We start from the raw sequence: 19,299 nt of genomic DNA, 5'->3' as shown, positions 1-19,299 counted from the left end.
ACAGGGTTCGGCTAATGTATGTTTCTGTTGATGGATGCGCATTCTGGCTTCCCAATACATTACAACAACTCTTGTTCATTGCGAATGGCGTATGCTGGAATATGAGCAGTCATTTATTCCGTCATCACCACGGTGCTGATAGTGCGCGCACACAGGTGAGACCTGAACAGCACACGTTGATATCTGTGTTTAAGCTAAACTCATTTAAGCTTTGCCAGTTTAAACATTTAAGAGCCAGAGGACGCGGGCTCGCGCGTGCAGTGAGAAGATTTGTGTGTGCGCTCACAAGCGCGCAAACCCGCACCTCAGAACGCGCGCAAATATTAAGCTCTCTCTGAAGTATTGTGTTTAAATGGTCGAATTCACACAAAAATTATGTCTAAATGCCCATCTTGGTAAGTATCCTATAGTAGACATAGCCGGCTGAACGTACTGTATCAGTGCACTGGATCAGTGCATTCTCTTAAAGTGGCAGCACTTAATATTAATCAAACAGCAACAACAAAGAATTCACTCACTGCTCTTGATTGAATAGCTTTTGTAACTTTAATAAAGATTAATCTTTAATTTATACAGTCAAATATGCAATGCTGTTTTACATTTCATTACTTTATTCAATTTCTGTACCTAAAAACTAATGTTAGACCTACCTAAAAAAAAACTGAAAATCACTGTTTATTTTATTTGTATCTTTAAACTATTGTATTTATTTGTGCTGTTGCTTGTAGTTAGATAGATTATTCTTATTTTCTTTATTTTTATTTGACAGTATAGTTTTTCCCTAAACATAGCACATACCAAACCATACCGAAACCGTGACTCTAAAACCGTGATACAAACCGAACCTTGAGTAAGTTGAACTGTTCCGCCCCTAATAGTTAGTTATTTACTTATTTAGTTCACTTTTGTTTAATTCACTTATGTAGTTAGTAATTAAATAATTTAATATAATGTAATATAATATTTTTTATTTTAATTAACTTTTTTAGTTGTTTGTTTGTTTGTTTGTTTAGTTACGTACTTATGTGTTTAACTGTATATTGATTCATTTTGAGAATTGTGACATTTTTTCTAGCACATTTAAACATTACAAATCTGTATTTTTTTTTATCATATTACATTTTCATTATTAGTATTTTTGCCATTTCTAAATAAATAATTTAATAACAGAAGACTAATAGCAAACAAAAATAGCGCTCTTGAGGTCTGGCATTAAAATACAATGGCATTGTGTTGTTGTGGTTTATTTTTAACGATGTTCATTTTATTACCACAAAACAACATTTCTTTGAATAGGCTGTTCATATTCATATCATATTTGAGCCTATTTTTAAAAGAAACTTTGAAATGATTGGTAGACCCTGTGGATTTCTCAGACATCAAAAGTAGAGTTTTATGATCAGTGCAAATCTATAACGCAATATGAAACTTGATCTTTCAGACGTTTTACAGTCCTTTTCTCGCCTATTTTCATTTCTTTTTTTCCCTCTTGTTCTTACACTCCGCCATAAACACACCCTTCCTCTCTACACACATTTCCCTTCCTGCAGCTCCACAGAAAAGCTTTTATGGGTAATTGATCAGGAGAGGTGAGGCAATCAATGCGGTCTGCCTCAGCAACACACCGACTCATTTCCGAGAGTGTCTCTCTGCCTCTCGCTCTGTCTTTCTCTTTATCGATGTACTTGTTTTCTCTCTGCTTGGGTGAGATGGGCCAAGCCGAACCGAGCCGTTCTCTGGCTCTTGCATCTGCGGGGCACAAGACGCAAGCTGCTCTCTGCCTGTGGCAGCCCTCATTCTTCATGTACGACTGATAAGTCAAACAGTGAAGATCTGACAGGCGGAGTGTGTTCGCACAATTAGCAACCTCAGATATAAATTAAATATGTGTAATGCGTTGTACATTCTGAGCTGAAGATAACACCATTTTGTTGGCTCTTATCAAACTCTGAGACTGTGTAAAAGGAATGGAGTGCAAAACTCATTAATTAATATCAACTCTCTCTCTCTCTCTCTTTCTCACAGGGTTGAGCACAGAGGGGATCTACAGGGTGAGTGGAAATAAGGCCGAGATGGAAAGCATGCAGCGGCAGTTTGACCAGGGTGAGTCACGTGACCTGTTTGCCTTTCACTTTCTTTTTCTTTTGATCTGTCTTTTCAGTTTCTGTTTAGTGTGCTTTATTGGCATGGCAGATACATGTAAATGGAACAAAATGTAATGCAGCTAAGTAACATGCAGTAATGTTCGATTTAAAATGAAACAGTGGAGTAGTTGAAATAGCAAGGAATGAAATTAGTAAGGGTAAATTTAAACGATTCAGTGTTGGGAATGTTTCAAGTCAGGCAGACACAAATAATGCATTTAAATGCTAATCGGCCTCAGTAAACAAAATCACATTTTACCTGTGCTGCATCTTGCAGTGTGAATTGAATGTAATGAGAAGTCCATAGACCACAAAATTATCCCATTGTCTTTGTTAGATGCACAGACTTTGTGAACAAATGTGCAGATTTGTTTAATGAATCAGTTCGAATCCGTTTGAAGCTCTGATGCCGAAGCTACCATGGCAGTTTTGAAATGAGTATGAATTATGTGTGGCATAATGTAATTATAATCATGATATTGAATGAAAAATGAAATACTGATGTTAATGCTACACATAATCCAGTGGTAGTAACTGTTGACACTATGGTTGATTGTGGTTGTAATCTGGTTGACCCTCCGACATAGAAGGTGGCGGTGTTGCACCTTAACACTGTTTGACATCCATCAGAAAATGGAAAAATGAAGACGATGACTAGTGTGTAGCTAGTTCTGCTGCACTAAATCATGTCAGACGAGATGACAGACGAAAACGAGACACTACCTTCAGCCGAAAAAGTGTAGGAGTTTTTTGGATCCTGTAAAAAATATGGGGTGTTAGCTGTGCCGATCGACAGTTCTTTTCAAAAGTTCTTTCTGTATAGTTATGGTTATAAACTCTCTTTCCACTTCCCCTACACTTGTGTTTAAGTCATGTAGTGAAAATCTGATATCATGACAGTATGAATAGTCAAAGTCAAATCAAATCCTGACTGCTGTCCCCCCGTCTCTCTCACTTTTCTTCCTGTCCACTTTATATTATTTTATATATTATTATAATAATCTTTTAAAGGCAAATAAATAAATAAATGAATCTAAAAGGAAATGCTAGACGCTGAAGTTTGCAATATCAAGATGAAAATGTAATGGTATTGTCTAAGTACAAGCATACTGTCTCACTCAAGTATGTACTTTTGCCATCACCACTGAAAGTAGTAACTTTTAGACTATTTGATTAGAATTCAGAAATCTGATAAGTAAGGGAGTTTTGTTTTATTCTTGTCAAATTTGTGGTGTTATATACCTTTGTCATAAAACCTTATGACATTATTAAGCTTAAAAGTTTACTACAAAAGACAATCCATGCATACTAATAAGCATACTTCCCTACTATATAGTATATAGTATGTCCACATTCATAGTATTCATAAAACAGTAGGTGCAAAGTACCAGATGACCTACTACTTCTGCTGATATTCCAAAGTGTGCATCTGATGGGACTTTACTATCATGAGGCCATGGGAGAAGGGTTGTGACTAAGGGGCCGTTTACACGACAACATTTTCAGCCAAAAGCGGGAAACTTTTTTTTATGTGTTTTGCCTGTTCGTTTACACGACAACGCCGTTTTTGGGACTGAAAACGCATATTTTTGAAAACGGGTTTCAAAGTGCAAGTTTTTGAAAACGCCACCGTTGACGTTTCCATGTAAACACCCAATACGGGAATCTTTGAAAACAGTGACGAAACATACACAACAATGGTGGAGTACATGGTACTGTTGTTGCTGTTTAAGAGTTTGCTAACGCTTCTTCAGCAAAGTGTGGATTTACTTCACCAATATTACAACCAACAGCGGAGACGCATCATATACACACGGCAACAGGTACTGTTTACTAACAAGGTGACAGCGCCAACTACTGGCCTGGCATACGTAATACAGCGTTTTTGGCTGTTTTCGCGGATATGTGTAAACGCGAATCGTTTTGAAAACGTTGTCATGTATATGTGAAACTTTTTAAAAACGCAAGGGAAAAACTTATCCGTTTTTGACTACATCGTTGTCATGTAAACGTAGCCTAATAGTAAAATGACACAACTGACGCTGGTAGGTTATTTGACAATGACAACAGCAAATGTAGTACATCCAGATTTCAATACCACACACATTCATACAATATAGAACATACTTTTTAACAGTTGCAAAGTATCTTCCTCATCAAATGTAGTACCTCCTAGACAGTATGCAATTTCACCTAATAACGGTTGTCCAGCAATATCTTTTGTTGCATTTTAGGTAAGACTCTTGTTTGCAACAAAACTGTACATTTAATTTGATGCAGAGACCAAAATTGGACATCTTTGACCCATGTACAATTTACACTATACTCTGAAGAAAACATTATAATACCATGGTGCTGTTTCAAAAGTACGCCTTAAAAAGCTTGTAAAGCTAAGAACATCACTAAAGTATAACAAGAGCAATGACTCCCACCACCTGGCTTCTCTCTCTCTGCTTGTCTGGCCTCCATGAACTTCCATGCTCTCACATTACCCTGCTGTTGTAGGAGCATAATCTAAAGACATCTCATGGATATCATAGTACATACAGAACTCTGTTACTCATATTTGCCTTGGGGAAAAGTTTGAGTGGGCCAGTCACAGCAGACCCGGCTGACCTCGCTGCTTTCAAAGAAATGGCTGCTATTCCTCGGTGCATGGATCACATATCTGTCAATGAGCACACTGTAGAGCAGATAAGCTCAATTAACCGGGACTGATCCACAGCTATTGATCCGGCCCACCGAGGGCCATTATGAAAGCATAATGTCAGAGCGCATAGAATATGCTTGTATTATGTGCATACTTGAGAAGAGACTATTTTCGTTTGCTTATTTTTAAAGGTGGTAAGACGTGTATATATAGTTCAGACTAGTATATGTTTATTTGTATTTGTGTGTATATGTATGTATAAGTATGTATAACTTTATACATACATATAACACATACATACACATATAACTTTATAACTTTTTTACATACACTACCAGTCAAAAGTTTTTGAACAGTAAGATTTTTAATTTTTTTTAAAGAATTCTCTTCTGCTCACCAAGCCTGGATTTGTTTGATCCAAAATACAGCAAAAGCAGTAATATTGTGAAATATTTTGTACTATTTAAAATATCTGCTTTCTATTTGAATATATTTGAAAATGTAATTTATTCCTATGATCAAAGCTACATTTTCAGCATCATTACTTCAGTCTTCAGTGTCACATGTTTTATTATTATTATTATTATTATTATCATCAATATTTAATACAGTTGAGTATTTTTTTTAGGATTATTGATGAATAAAAAAATTACTTTCCAGAAGGCCAACGAAAGCCGATCCGGCGATCCACAGCGCGAAGTTGATGTATTTGCTGAGCGACCAGCACGGAGCAGCTCCAGGCATGACGAAGCGGATATCGTCCCCTTTTGGAAGGCCAAACAAAGTAGTTTCGCTTTCACAACGAAACACAGCGTCTTCATGACATGGTGGCAGCAACAATACTACAGCGAGAATAAAAGTTACGACTTCTTTCTTTGCGTGAACATTATGCAAATCTTCCCACATCGTGATGTAGACATGTGGGGGCGTGTTAGAACGAGCCGTTTTAGGTAGGAGTGGTTGACTCTTAACTTTTATAAAGAATATCTCTTTGGATTTGAGACTTTAGTCTTTGCAACTTTACAGATCTTCTTTATGCACCAAGAGCTTGTAACACTCCAAAGAGAAAGGACAAATTTAAATCGCATCATATGACCCCTTCAAAATAAATGCTGTTCTTTCAAACTTTCTATTCATCAAAGAATCCTGAATATATATATATATATATATCACAGTTTCTGCAAAAATATTAAGCAGCACATCTGTTTTCTACATTAATAATAATAATAATAATAATAAGTGTGACTGCTGAAAATTCAGATTTGCCATCACAGGAATTAATTCCATTTTTAAATATATTAAAACAATTTTTTTTTTTGAAATTGCAATAATATTTCTATATTTATGCACTAACATTTAACTGTATTTTTTAGTAAATAAATGCAGCCTTGGTGAGCATAAGAGACTTCTTTCAAAAACATATTTACTGTAGCAAAACATTTCAGTGACAGCTTATTTCAAATTTGACCAATTTATCACATTTTAACCTTTTTTTTCATCCAGAACAGAATAAAATATTTATAAATAAAAAATGCATTTAAATACAAATATTATGCAATTTTTAAAATAATTATTAATATATATTATTTATATAAATATTTAATTTATTTTTTATAATATATATAAATATTTGTGTAAATATTAATGTGCTTTATTAGTTAATAGACATGGACTAAAAGCCCCAAATCTCTCATTTTAATTTCATTAAGCTCTCTAAAGAAACTATTGTGCGCTGTGGAAGCGTGTCTGTGTGTGTGCATCACCACAGGCCGTCCTGTTTGTGTGTTTGCGCCGGAAGAGAAGGTCAGTTAATTACCAGCAGATTGGTTTGGGTAATGAACCGCGAGCGCACACGCTCCACTGATCTGGCCGGGCCCGGTTCGGATCGGCATGAGCTAATAGAAGGCGAAGGCTCGTGTCTGATCGATCAGAACCCCGCACAGCCAGGTGACAATACAATTACGGCGGAAATTACTGCTCAGGTATGTGCTCAGCAGCATCCCGGCCAACTCTAGCGAAATGTCAGATGATTCACGATCAGGTGCTACACAGCCGTTATCGATCTCCTATGAAATACAATCCGGACGGCTAGAGTAACTGATCTGGGGTCAACTGGATTTAACATGCTGGTCTGAAAGATTGCAATTGTAATACGAATGTGGAGTGCTTTTCTGTGTTTGTAGCTTTAGCTCAATCATATTGGCTGAAGCGGAGATCAAAATTGTTTTGTGGTTTTAATCGACGCTTGTTTTGTTTGCGGCTCGTAACCTCTCACCCTCTCCTGTGCACTCATTTCACGCCTGCATGCTAAGCACACATTCTCCAATTAGATACACATTTCGCTGGATCAGCCGAGAGATTAGAGATGCATCCAGACAGCAAGAGTGGACAGGTTTGATTATAAGGGGCTTGTGCTTTCAGAAGGACCCCTTGTTTGAACAAATAAGCTGCATTTGGAAGAAGCTGGCTGTCAGGGATGTTCATATGATCCTGTGTCTCTGATTTGAAGAAACGGATTGTTTACTGTTAAGTCAGATCAAGTACCTCCTAGAAAAATGTGTCCATTTGCCTTCTCATTCATCTCAGTGCCAGTTCCTTGGTGCAAAATGTATTTCAGGGTCAAAGTGTGGTGCAGGTCACAGTGTCTCTTCAGTTATTGGCCCTTTTGGCCCTGTGCAGTTTTTTTTTTTTTATAATTAAAAGCTTTCCAAACTCGTTTAATTTGTTTTCCGATAGTGATAAAATACAAATTAATGTATTGTTCAATAGCGTTTTAAATGAATTTTCAATAGCATTTTGATGGAAATGCCATTTTTATCATTTTTGGAATAAAATGACTCCTTTGTCTTCCAAAGGCCAATTTAACATGTTATATTTAATGTGTCCTAAATAAATTTAATGCATTCACAATTTTTGCTTAATAATACAGCTTAATTGAAAGTCATGCACATCGTATTCTGAACATAAATTATATTTATTTTGATTTCTGATATTCATCTCAAGCTCTGCACCGACACAGTTATTGTGCTTGGTAGTCAAGCACACTACATTTATGGAAAATGTTTTATAATATAAAACATTTTCCATAAATGTAGTATATAATTTTATTTATTATATTTATTTATTTTTTTAAGAACATAAAAGTCCCCCTGCAGTCACTGATTTTATCCCTTAAAACTCATATTTGATAATCAGAATTGCACCTTTACCTCATTTAGTATACAAAGGCTATTAATATGCAAATTAGTCCCCGCCTCCACTTAATCACAGCAGCTTGAACTACCTGCTCTTCTTTCATTTGGTTAACTGAAGTAGTAAATGCTACACATTGGCAAGTAGCATTGTTGGATTAATTCAGCCATATATGTTTGAACCAGAAACTAATTCTGAAGAACAGGGCTTATACAGGGTCATCCACAAGTTGATGTATCAGAATGGTAATGCATTTTATGTATCGCTCTCTCTACAATGCCAGACATGTAACAGAAATTGATATCATTAGCCTTTGGCTTGCCTGTGTTATCAAACAGTTATCAATGTGTTGCTAATGTTACACAAACCATGTTCCTGTTCGCCATCTCAGACAGCTACCTTATAAAAATCAACATCCTCAGATAAAAACGTTTTGCTAATGATACAAAGCGTAGGCTAACGCTTTATATCATAAGAAATGGCTTGTTTTAAACCTAATTTTTTAAACTTTGATAAACTGCAATTTTAAGGAATAAAATGCTCTGCAATGGTGTTGAATGATTCATTTGCACATAGTTTGTCAATTGTATTAGTTAAAGGGTTAGTTCACCAAAAATGAAAATTACCCCATGATTTACTTACCCTCAAGCCATCCTAGATGTATAAGACTTTCTTCTGTCAGACGAATACAATCGGAGTTATATTAAAAAACATCCTGGCTCTTCCAAGCTTTATAATGGGAGTGGATGGTAGCCCAAAATTCGAAGTCCAAAAAATTGAACCAATCCATTATAAAAGTCCACACAGCTCCGGGGAGTTAATAAAGGCCTCCTGAAGCGAAGCAATGCGTTTGTGTAAGAAAAATATCCATATTTACAACTTTATAAACCTTAATCTCTAACTTTCGCTAACTGTCATATGTGCGTTCACGAGAGAGTGTCGTCCAGCGGATGACGTAGGCGTAGCGTAAACTCTGGTGAGAAAATGCTAGTCTCGCGAGAAACAAGGTTTTTTTATAGCAAAGGAAAACCACTGTCCTCTTGGCTTATATTAAAATCCTCCGACATTTTTCTTTACAAATCCTCGTTTTGTACTACTAATTCGTGAACGGTGTTTTGTTTTGCTCTCTCCTCTGCGCTTCCACGCTCGTCACTTCTGCGTTTGCCTACGTGCTACGTCATCCGCTGGACGCCACTCTCTCATGAACGCGCGTACGACAGTTAGCGGAAGTTAGAGATTAAGGTTTATAAAGTTGTAAATATGGATATTTACAGGATGTTTTTTAATATAACTCCGATTGTATTCGTCTGAAAGAAGAATGTCATATACACCTAGGATGGCTTGAAGGTGAGTAAATCATGGGGTAATTTTCATTTTTGGTGAACTATCCCTTTAAGTGTATTAAAAACACCAGATAGACGTGGAAACCATGTTAAAAACTTGTCTTTAATACTTTTATTTAACAAGAACACATTAAATTGCTTTGTTAAGACATTTTATACTATTATAAAAAAATATATATTTCAAATAAATGCTGTTCTTTGAACTTTCTAATCTGTTTCTATTCTCCAACGTTTCCAAAAAATATAGTTTAGCTGTTTTCAAGCAGCAAATCAGCATATTAGAATGATTTATGAAGGATCATGTGACACTGAAGACTGGAGTAATGATGCTGAAAATTCAGCTTTGCCACCACAGAAATAAATAACATTTTAAAATATAATAAAATAGTAAACACTTCTTTCAAAAACATTAAGAATGTAAAACCTACACTTTTGAATTCACAGTAAATTTTGAAATGGCTCATTTACTTCGGGTTTTTGTTTAGATTATTAAACTTAATCCATTTTACAAATATAAATTATTTTCATAGTTTTAGATTGAAGGTCTGAGACCAAGGATAAAGATCAATTTAAACATTAAAATGTATGTGAAAGGTAACAAAAATACTTTTCACATGCCTGGTAAAGTGTGTAAAATCACTATAATGTGATCATACTGAAATATGTTGGTTTTAAGAAAAATTAAACCAGTCGCACCCTAAAATGATTATGGTGCACTTCCTTTTTTTTTTTTTTTTACTTTTTAGACTGTAATTTAACAACTTTAAATTGCAAATAGTTTGAGAAGCTGCAATGACTAAACTTCCGTTTAAAAGTCTAACCGAATTCCCTCTCTCTTTCTGTACATTATAGACCCTAACATTGACCTGATCGAGAAGGACATGTCTGTGAACACGGTGGCAGGAGCGATGAAGAGCTTCTTCTCAGAGCTGCCCGATCCTCTGGTACCATACAGCATGCAGACGGAGCTGGTGGAGGCCTTCAGTGAGTATCAACACGACAGTGAGCAGACTCTCACAATCAATAAAAACACTGATACAGGGAAGATTTTCCACGGCCAGATGTTTACTGTCAGAAAGCAGCGTGCTTGGTTGTAGTGCTCTGAGGTTAGTGTGCTCTGGAGAGCTCCTCTGCTGGACATCCTGTGTGTGGAGCTGGGAGAAAAAGAAAAACAAGGGATAAGACAGCGAGTAGAAATGGATTGAGTTTCTGCAGTGCGTTTTCCTGTTGCGGTATTATAGACTTCTCTCCCCGTTCTTCAATACACACACTCTCTCTCTCAGTGTGAAGTTCAGCATTGTCTGCTCTGGGCATCGCTCCAAGCCAGCAACACACAAGCAATGAGACTTAAGCCTAAGATTGCCGTTAGTCCTTCACTCCAGACTGTTTCTCAATAAACAAGCCCTCAAGTCCTGCCATGCTTTAAATAGTTTCCCAAACAGCAGGCCTGATTCAGCAGAAAACAAAGCGTAACACCCAAATCTGCACTGGTGGAGTAAAGCACAAAAGAGGGGATTTGATTGGTTAAATTGTTCAGTATGAACATGATGTCACTCATTTTGGAAGTGTTCAAATGTTGGTATATAAATTCGGTATACCAGAATAAAATCTTAGTACTGTTCAAATGGCCATAGACAATGATCATTTGAGTCAGTTGCATATTTTTTAGTGAATTTAATCTATGAAATACCAACATAATCAGATACTAATTTGCGCCGTAAAAATTTGCCTTGTGTTCTTAAAATCAAAAATACATTTGTATGTTTTCTGCTGATAATGTGAGGGGATCTTGCCTGTGCAAATTTTGACATAATAATGCTATGGGTGTTTTAGGTGGTTGCTTGGGCGTTGCTGTTCTAATGTGTTCAGAGTGGTGTTTGACGTGTGGGACAAGTTACGCGGCAAAGATTAAAGGAATAGTTCACCCAAATTAAATTTGTCATTATTTACGCACCCTCGTGTCATTCCAAACGTGTTTGAGTTTGTTTCTTCTGTGAAACACAACAGAAGATATTTGGAAAAATGTCAATGTTTGTTTTGTCCATACGATGCAAGTCAATGGTAACCAAAACTATTTGGTTGCCAACATTCTTCAAAATATCTTCTTTCATGTTCCTCAGACGAAAGAAAGTGAGGTTTGGAACTACATGCTTACCCTAAATATAAGCAACCACTTATTAATAAAGTCACAACTACACTTTTAACCAATGCAAGAACATTACAGAAGCCCATTGAGAGTAAGAAGGAAGGGATAATGGAGGGAGAGGACAGACGGCAGGTCACCTGACTACCGTGTCACTCTCCGCAGGTGGTGGGCGGGGCTTTGCTCTGGTCCGTCTGTTACTGGACGCCATGGCAAGAGCCCAGCAGGCTTGTTCTGCTTTAGTCTCTGAAAACACAGGAAGCACCTGCACTGCTTTAAGGCCTTCTGAATAATCCTTTGCTTTGTTGATCTGCCATCTATTAGACGTCTCAATAGGATATTTAAATGAATGCATTTTCTGACTGGCGGTGGAGGTGGTGGTTTATTCATTAGATGATATTTGCATATTCGGTCTCAAAATAAACAATGTCTGGGTAGGTTTTAAATACATCGGCGTCCTGATGTTTTGAGAGCATTATTACTATTACTAATACTACAGGTCATGGTTTCATTCATGTACCTAATCCTAAGTATTAAGCCCAAAATATACTTAAGTTTTGACCTGAACGCTTAGATATGCATACAGCTGAACCTTTTTAAAACAAACAAACAAAAATGTCTTTGTATGCACTTAATATGCGCGTTCCAAAAAATCAGTTTGTGTTTGTACATTTTGTGCGTTGTATGTGGAAAAATTCAAAGCACATGTGCAAGATGAGTGGTTAGAAATATGTGTGGTTAGAAAAATCAGGCTATGCCTGTATAGTATTGATGACAAAATATGCGCTTATGAATACCCAAGCATACCCATAAAACCCGAAGTATAATTTGGTCCCATAGAATTCTTTCGGTTTTGATGCAAACTTGCTAAGTATACTCCGTTTGACAGTTGCTTGACATTTGTGCTCTATAAAGTTGCATCCTTGTCTAGTGTTTGCGCTATTTCTTTCTTAAGCCCTATTTGCACGGGATTAGTATTATTTGGGGAGCTCATGTGATTTAGAAATTACCCCCCACATCTGAATTTCTTGTGGCACATTCGCACGTTATAAGCGAAGCCTGTGATTTTACTCGAATTTACTGACTTATCTCCAGGATATACGTTATATATCATAAACTGAAGAGTGTTCCTTACTGCATGCTGCTATACATTTCGTCCATCTCCATCTAATCAGTCTTTTTGTTTTCACTCTTCTGATGGTTTTCAGCTTTCTCTTTCTGCAAATTGTATAGTTTTATGGTGTATAGCGCTATGACCCAGCACCCAAAATACTATCAAAACACTCAAACGCAGCCTCCATTCTTCGCGAAAGATGGATAAAAAGGTGCACAGGAAACAAAAGCCTTGAAAAAATGATATATGACCTCAACAAATCATGGCCAATCACAGAGATACCGATTTGCAGGGGACTAATATCATCACAGAACCTCGGTGTTTGGTGAAATATGGTAGGTCCTTTGCGGGGAAATTTTTACTTTACAAGTTACAGACATGGGCGATTCGCACGGGATTAAGATCACAGACAACCTCTGCAATTATTACACATGACTAGAGGTCACCAGGTAATACTAATCCTGTGCGAATAGGGCTTCAGAGTGTTGAATGTTGTTCTGTAACTTGATGGTGAGTCAGTAGCAATGACCCAGAACACTCCAGAAACAAAATAAATGCACTAAAAATCACCCTAGCTAGCAACCATATAGCAACAGCCTGGCATTATAGTGGTTCTGCACATTTTCCTTCGAGTTACTGCAGTAATTCTGCATCTGGGACCAATGCATAATGCTGATGTGAGTGTGTGTGTGACTAGGGAGGAACACATCTGCCGTAGTGGTCACATGTTCTGACACAAGGCTCACAGCATTAAGGGCTGATGTAAGCCGTTCTGACTCACCGCAACCATCAAGCTCGCTGCACCCAGGGCATGTGTGTGTCTGTGTTTGTGTGACTGCACACACTACACAATTATTTCTGTACATGTACTGTTTGTGTGTGTGAGACACTGTGCTTCATTGAACAATCCATCGGTCACCCCAGATGAGACTGATGGGAAGTCTAGTATGCACACACACATGCATGCAAACACACACACACACGCCTTGTGTGCTGCTTCCTTTGTGCATATTAGAACTCCTTATTCCTGAATTACTTCCTCAAGCATGGCTTCCAAGCAATCTGAGGTCCCAAAGCCAAACATGGATAGTGTTTGGAACATGGAAAGAGTCCCCACTTACATTTCATCTGGAGTAAATAGAGTGATTCAGTTTCTGCACACACATTCAACCAAAGTCTCAATTAGTATTCAGCATTTTTCACAAATCTGGTGCAGAATTATGGAGGATTAGGAGTCTGTTTACTATTTTGTTGTTTTATTTAACTATTTTAAAAAAATGGAATTGAACAGTTTTAAATTGGTCTTTTTGAATTTAAATTATATATAAATGTGTATTTATTTTATTGAACTGTAAACACATTGAATTAAAGAGTTTCTTTTCTATTGTCAATTTAAAATCTGATTTGTTTCCTTTTTTTAATGTTTGAAATTGACAACTCATTCTTTCATTATATTTTTAAGTGTCACTTCTAGTACTCTATACAAAAGAGTGCATACATCTCTTTGAAAATTAAGAATAAAAAAACTGTGCTGTTTTAATTTACATTTATATTTAAGTTTTCCACCCTATAACACTATTACAAAAATGTGTGACAGTTTAAAACTAAAATACTGTTTCATGTAATGATTTAGCAGCAGTTAAAAAGGTGGTATAGACACTCCAGTCAGATGAAATGAATGAAGTCTTTGTTTAAAGGTTCTATTAAAATATACTGGTAAATATAACAGAATACGTAACAGTTGCAGATTAAACTTGAATTAAGATGTCACTTGGTATGGACAAGCTAGTTTGCAACCAAATGTAGATTTGAAGCATTTACATTTTTGATACATTTTTATTTCCCTTATATTATTTGCAACATTCAACCCTGTTGTCAGGACTTGGGTGACAGGGTTGAAAGTTAAGCTTGACGAATGCAGTCAAATCTACAATCTGTGTAGAAACCAAAAAAAAATGTAATTATGTACTTGTATTCCCAGTAAAAACGGTCTAAATTTTTGCTTCCAAAATGTTTCAATTTAATGAAACTTAAGGAGTGGGTCATTATGGTAACAGGGTTGAACATGTTGTTTGTGTGGGACAGCTTAATATTGTGTTTATGGTACATACATTTGTTAATCATTTAAAATATATCTGTATATTTTAAATAGCTTGGGGCCTGTGCCTTTGTTACTTTAAAGAAGCTAATAGGACACCATGGCATTACAGAAACACACTGGTCTTGAAGGTCCTCAAGCATTGAAGCCATTGTCAAGACTGACTCCAGTGTGTGTGTGTCTTGTCGTCCTCTATCTATTTGTGTGTTGTGGGACAAGTGAACACCTGTGAAGCATGAAGAAAATAAATGTGTTTGTGTCTCATTCCGTGTTCCCTCTCTGCCCCCTGCAGAAATCAGTGATCGAGAGCAGCGCCTCCACACCATGAAGGACGTGCTCCGCAGGTTCCCTCGAGAAAACTACGAGGTCTTCAAATACGTCATCACTCACCTGAACAAGTGAGAATCAGAGCCATCCCTAGGGCAAGACACGATCAAACTCGCTCGCACGAATGTTTTTCATTCTCACTTTTTCTCTCTTTCTCTCAGGGTGAGTCAAAACAACCGCCTGAACCTAATGACCAGCGAGAACTTGTCCATCTGTTTCTGGCCGACACTAATGCGGCCCGATTTCACCACCATGGACGCACTGACAGCCACACGCACCTACCAGACAATCATAGAGACCTTTATCCACCAGTGTGCTTTCTTCTTCTACAATCAGCCCTTGGCCGACACACCCAGTGGCTTGCCCGGACAGCCCGCCTCACCTACCACCACCTTGTCTTCTGCCTCCTCCATACAAGGCTCCGCCTGTTACGCCCCATTACAACATGTAGCCCCGCCCTTCAGCCCCACCCAACAATCCCCGCCCCATTCTCCACCCCCAATCCAGAGCCTGCTGCCTTCGCTCCACCCCCATCACACCCCTACGGAACAACACATGCTGTGAACCTGTAGACGAGGAGGAGAACTTTGGGAGCACTGAAAGAGATTAATTGAATGGAAGAAACTTCCAAGGAGATTGCACGGCCGTGCCTGACTTGTCACAAGCAAAAGCAGTAGAGGAACGAGAAAGAAAAAGGTCAAGAGTACATGAGCTACGTCAACCACACTTCATTGCCCTCTTTCTGCATCATGCTACTCTATAAATTGCTCTGTTCTTGGCCCGTTATGCTCCTCACACACATTTAGACAACTGCACATGAAGTGTGGTAACCCCAAACCCTGCTGTGAAGCTGTAGACGAGGAGGAGCACTGAAAGAGATGAATCGAATGGAAGAAACTTCCGAGGAGATTGCACGGCCGTGCCTGACTTATCATAAGCAGTAGAGGAACGAGAAAGAAAGAGGTCAAGAGTACATGAGCTACGTCAACCACACTTCATCGCCCTCTTTCTGCATCATGCTACTCTATAAATTGCTCTGTTCTTGGCCCGTTATGCTCCTCACACACATTTAGACAACTGCACATGAAGTGTGGTAACCCCAAACCCAGATCTCTAATGGGTCCATCTGACGTAGATTGCAGTGTTGTCTTCGTCAGTCGGCGACCAATGGGAGATAGGATGTATGAAGCCCACCTCATATTCGGGTGGCCACTGTACGCAACCTCCTAGAAATAAGGTTAAGCGGGCCAACAGGGTGGCCTATATATTCACCAGATTTGTGTTGTAACTTTCGACCACTGTTATAAATTACGAAAAAGAAATGCTTTTTTCCAACGCGGCAACACAACCATATTCCAACCCCCTATTTATCCTGAAACCGCTTTTTAAAGAGAGACAGAAATCAAAAGACAAAACTAGAACTTGTCGAACTGGATCTAGTTTTGCTGGCAAGGATGTGTGTGGCACAGCATTCTGGGATTTGAAGTCTTTTCCTCCCTTTTATCCCCCGTCACATGAGCCTCCAGAACATGCTGGAAGACTAATGCTTCTTTTATTGCAGAATGTCCTTGCAACCACACAACCCTCGGTTTCCTGCTCCACGAGGATCTTCGGCTTTGTTCGGTGTCTGTTCATTTGGGAGCTGTATTATTATTCTTATTACACGTTTGCAAGACGTTTCCTCATGTTAGATCTGTGGATTACTTTTTGCGCACATGATTGGTGAACCAATAAGTGATGAGTTCTAAGGGATGGGTTAGGTTGTGGTCCTCCTGCGTTTTAGAGGAGAGGTATGCACTAAATCAAGAGTTACCTCACAGTTCTGGAAGGTAAAGGAAGTTCGCACTAGAGGAGACGCGCTGGGCTGTATCTATGCGGATGGCATTGAATCAGTGAGCTGTGGAAGCCTAGAGGAGGATGAGAGTGAAGATAGTGGCATAGCTGTTATGGCATTCGGTAAAGATAAAGTCTTCAGTGTGTTTGAAATCAGCATGTGGTGCGTTATCCGAGTGAGAATATGAGCTTTTTGTCAAGACTGACTAAATGTCTCAACTTCAGAGTTGACCTCAGAAGGATGACATTGTTTATAAAATGCCAGACATTAAAAAAAAAAAAAAAAAAAATTAGGAGAAGAAAACTTGGTTAATGGGAAACGGGAAAGTTAATGTGGTAGCTCGTGAGTGGACTTCCGTTTGTGAGCTCTTGGGGCGCAACACTACCACCCAGTGGACAAAGCAGGTATTGCACGTTGAAACTCAACGCTAATGTTACATTTTTGTTTTTCAAGAAAATGCTGGATGCATTCACAATCACATGGTTTAAATACAAAAGCTGCCATTTAGCTTTCAAGTTTATATCAATATTCCCCAGCACTTATACGTCATAAGTTTACTCACTCCAGATTAGATAACGGATCATTTTCTGTGACTTTTGTGTTTATTTGAACTCAAAAGAGTCAGTTTGTTGTGAGCCGTGGTTTTCAAGCAGGCAGACGCTGTGAAACTGTGAAACAATCACGTTTATGGAGAAAAATGAATGTATCCCACAGCAGATTTCACTTCATTTTTGTGCATATCTCTCCCTGTAATACATTAAGTGAACCACACCTGCCCTGTCCCTCTTTAACTTCAATCCACATCTACTCTGACTTCTGATTGGCTGTGATGAGCTGCAACTCTTTAACCGTTCTTGCTTAAACACTGCGTCTTTTGCCCTCAGAGAGCAGGAGTAATGGTATATTTTGGGAAATCGGGAGCTGTGTGGCCTATACGCCCCTGGTACTTTGTATGAATGCTGCATTCTCTGTGTATTTTCAATGTATTCTTTCAGAGCCGACTGTCCTTCGCAGCCAAAGACTGTGCAAAAAAAAAAAAAAAGTCATAAAAAAGGGCAGGGGAAGACGACTAAAAGCGACATGACAAACGTGTATTAAAAATGTGACATTGTTTCAGCAATCCTATTTGGCTGCATCACTTTATTATTATTTTTTTTTTTCATTTTCTTTTTTCAGCAATGGTGACAGATTGTCTGTTAAGTTAAAGGAGAAAGGAGCAAAACTATATTCAGAATGGTTGTTTATTTGTACGTTAGGGGGTCTGACACTTTGCCCTGTAGTCAATGGTGATAGAAAAGGTGTTCTTTTTATGTTTTATTTTAATAATTAAAAAATGAGACCTTTTTTTTTTTTGTGAATGGTGTAAAGGCCACAATGATGTAGTGCATGATTCAAGACCAGGTCAGGGAGAGGGGTCTGCCACTCTCAGTATTAAAAAAGGAATAAAAAAAATTAAAAAAAAATAGAATGGGAAAAAAACAGAAATAAATGAAGTTGGTAATTAGTCTCAGTGGGAATGGTGTATAAACAGTAAGGCCTTCTGTGACCTGTATTATAGTTAATAAAATCAATCTTGTAAAATCAGTCTCTTGTCTTTATTTTATAGTTGCAGAATGTGCATAAATTACATCTGTGCTTTTGCTATTTACTAATTCTACTTGTTTCACTTATGTAATCTATTTTTTTTTTTTACGAAATAAATTTTATTCAGCAGTGATGTATTAAATTGGTCAATTATGATTGTAGTGAGTTTTCCATTGTTGGAAAGAAATTCTATTTAAAATAAATACTGTTATTTTGAACTTTCTATTAATCACAGAATCCTGGGGGAAAATGTGTCATGGTTTCCACAAAAATATTAAGAAGCATAACTGTTTTCAACATTGATAATACTCAGAAATGTTACTTGAGCAGCAAATCAGTATATTAGAATGATTTCTGAAGGATCATGTGACACTGAAGATTGGAGTAATGATGTTGAAAATTCAGCTTTGCCATCACAGGAATAAATTACATCTTAAAATTTTAATATTTCACAAGACAAACATAAATAATAATGAATATTGTCTATAACAAATACTGTTTGTTTTACCATCAAATGCTGTACAAAAGAATGTTGGTGCATTTGAGGAAGAATGTACTACTTCTAACCCACAGAGTTGAAAAAAAAAGAATGTCTAATGAAATACCTAAAGTAGTTTTAGATTCAATCTAGTTTTGTCATTCACAGATGCCACTGTCTGACATGCTATATAAACTACCCAGTTACAGCACCATACTTTATATTGACTATTGTTAGTTTCTTTCCAACGTCCCATTTCAGAACAATATTAGGAATCTGAACAGTGTGTTTGACAGTTTCCCAAAAGGGTATATTAATAGGCCTATGTTTTATTTCAAGGTAACCCTGTTATAACCTTCTCAGTTTACAGTTAAAAAAAACCCATAAGGGTT

General features: G+C 37.5%; 1 protein-coding gene across 5 annotated transcripts in view; it reads left to right on the top strand.

Annotated features, from left to right (window-relative positions):
* The window catches only part of LOC107670284 (rho GTPase-activating protein 35-like), a 94,159-nt gene extending 75,733 nt beyond the window's left edge, over positions 1–18,426 (top strand). For 2 of the 5 annotated variants that reach the window (XM_016462864.1, XM_016462845.1), the window contains exons 4-8: positions 2,026–2,103; positions 10,182–10,313; positions 14,977–15,082; positions 15,173–15,567; positions 15,852–18,426. In XM_016462864.1, the coding sequence (XP_016318350.1) occupies positions 2,026–2,103; positions 10,182–10,313; positions 14,977–15,082; positions 15,173–15,567; positions 15,852–15,859 (719 nt within the window). In that variant the 3' untranslated portion in view covers positions 15,860–18,426. Of the gene's footprint in view, positions 1–2,025; positions 2,104–10,181; positions 10,314–14,976; positions 15,083–15,172; positions 15,708–15,851 lie in introns of all 5 variants that reach the window. The other 3 variants (XM_016462868.1, XM_016462853.1, XR_001632080.1) reach the window with 2 other exon arrangements.
* The last annotated feature ends 873 nt before the right edge of the window (positions 18,427–19,299 follow it).

Source organism: Sinocyclocheilus anshuiensis, unplaced genomic scaffold (genome assembly GCF_001515605.1).
Source record: "Sinocyclocheilus anshuiensis isolate Anshui unplaced genomic scaffold, SAMN03320099.WGS_v1.1 scaffold513, whole genome shotgun sequence".
Lineage (NCBI taxonomy): Eukaryota > Metazoa > Chordata > Actinopteri > Cypriniformes > Cyprinidae > Sinocyclocheilus > Sinocyclocheilus anshuiensis.
The sequence above is the reverse complement of the archived record's forward strand: the minus strand, read 5'-3'. Positions and strand labels throughout refer to the sequence as shown.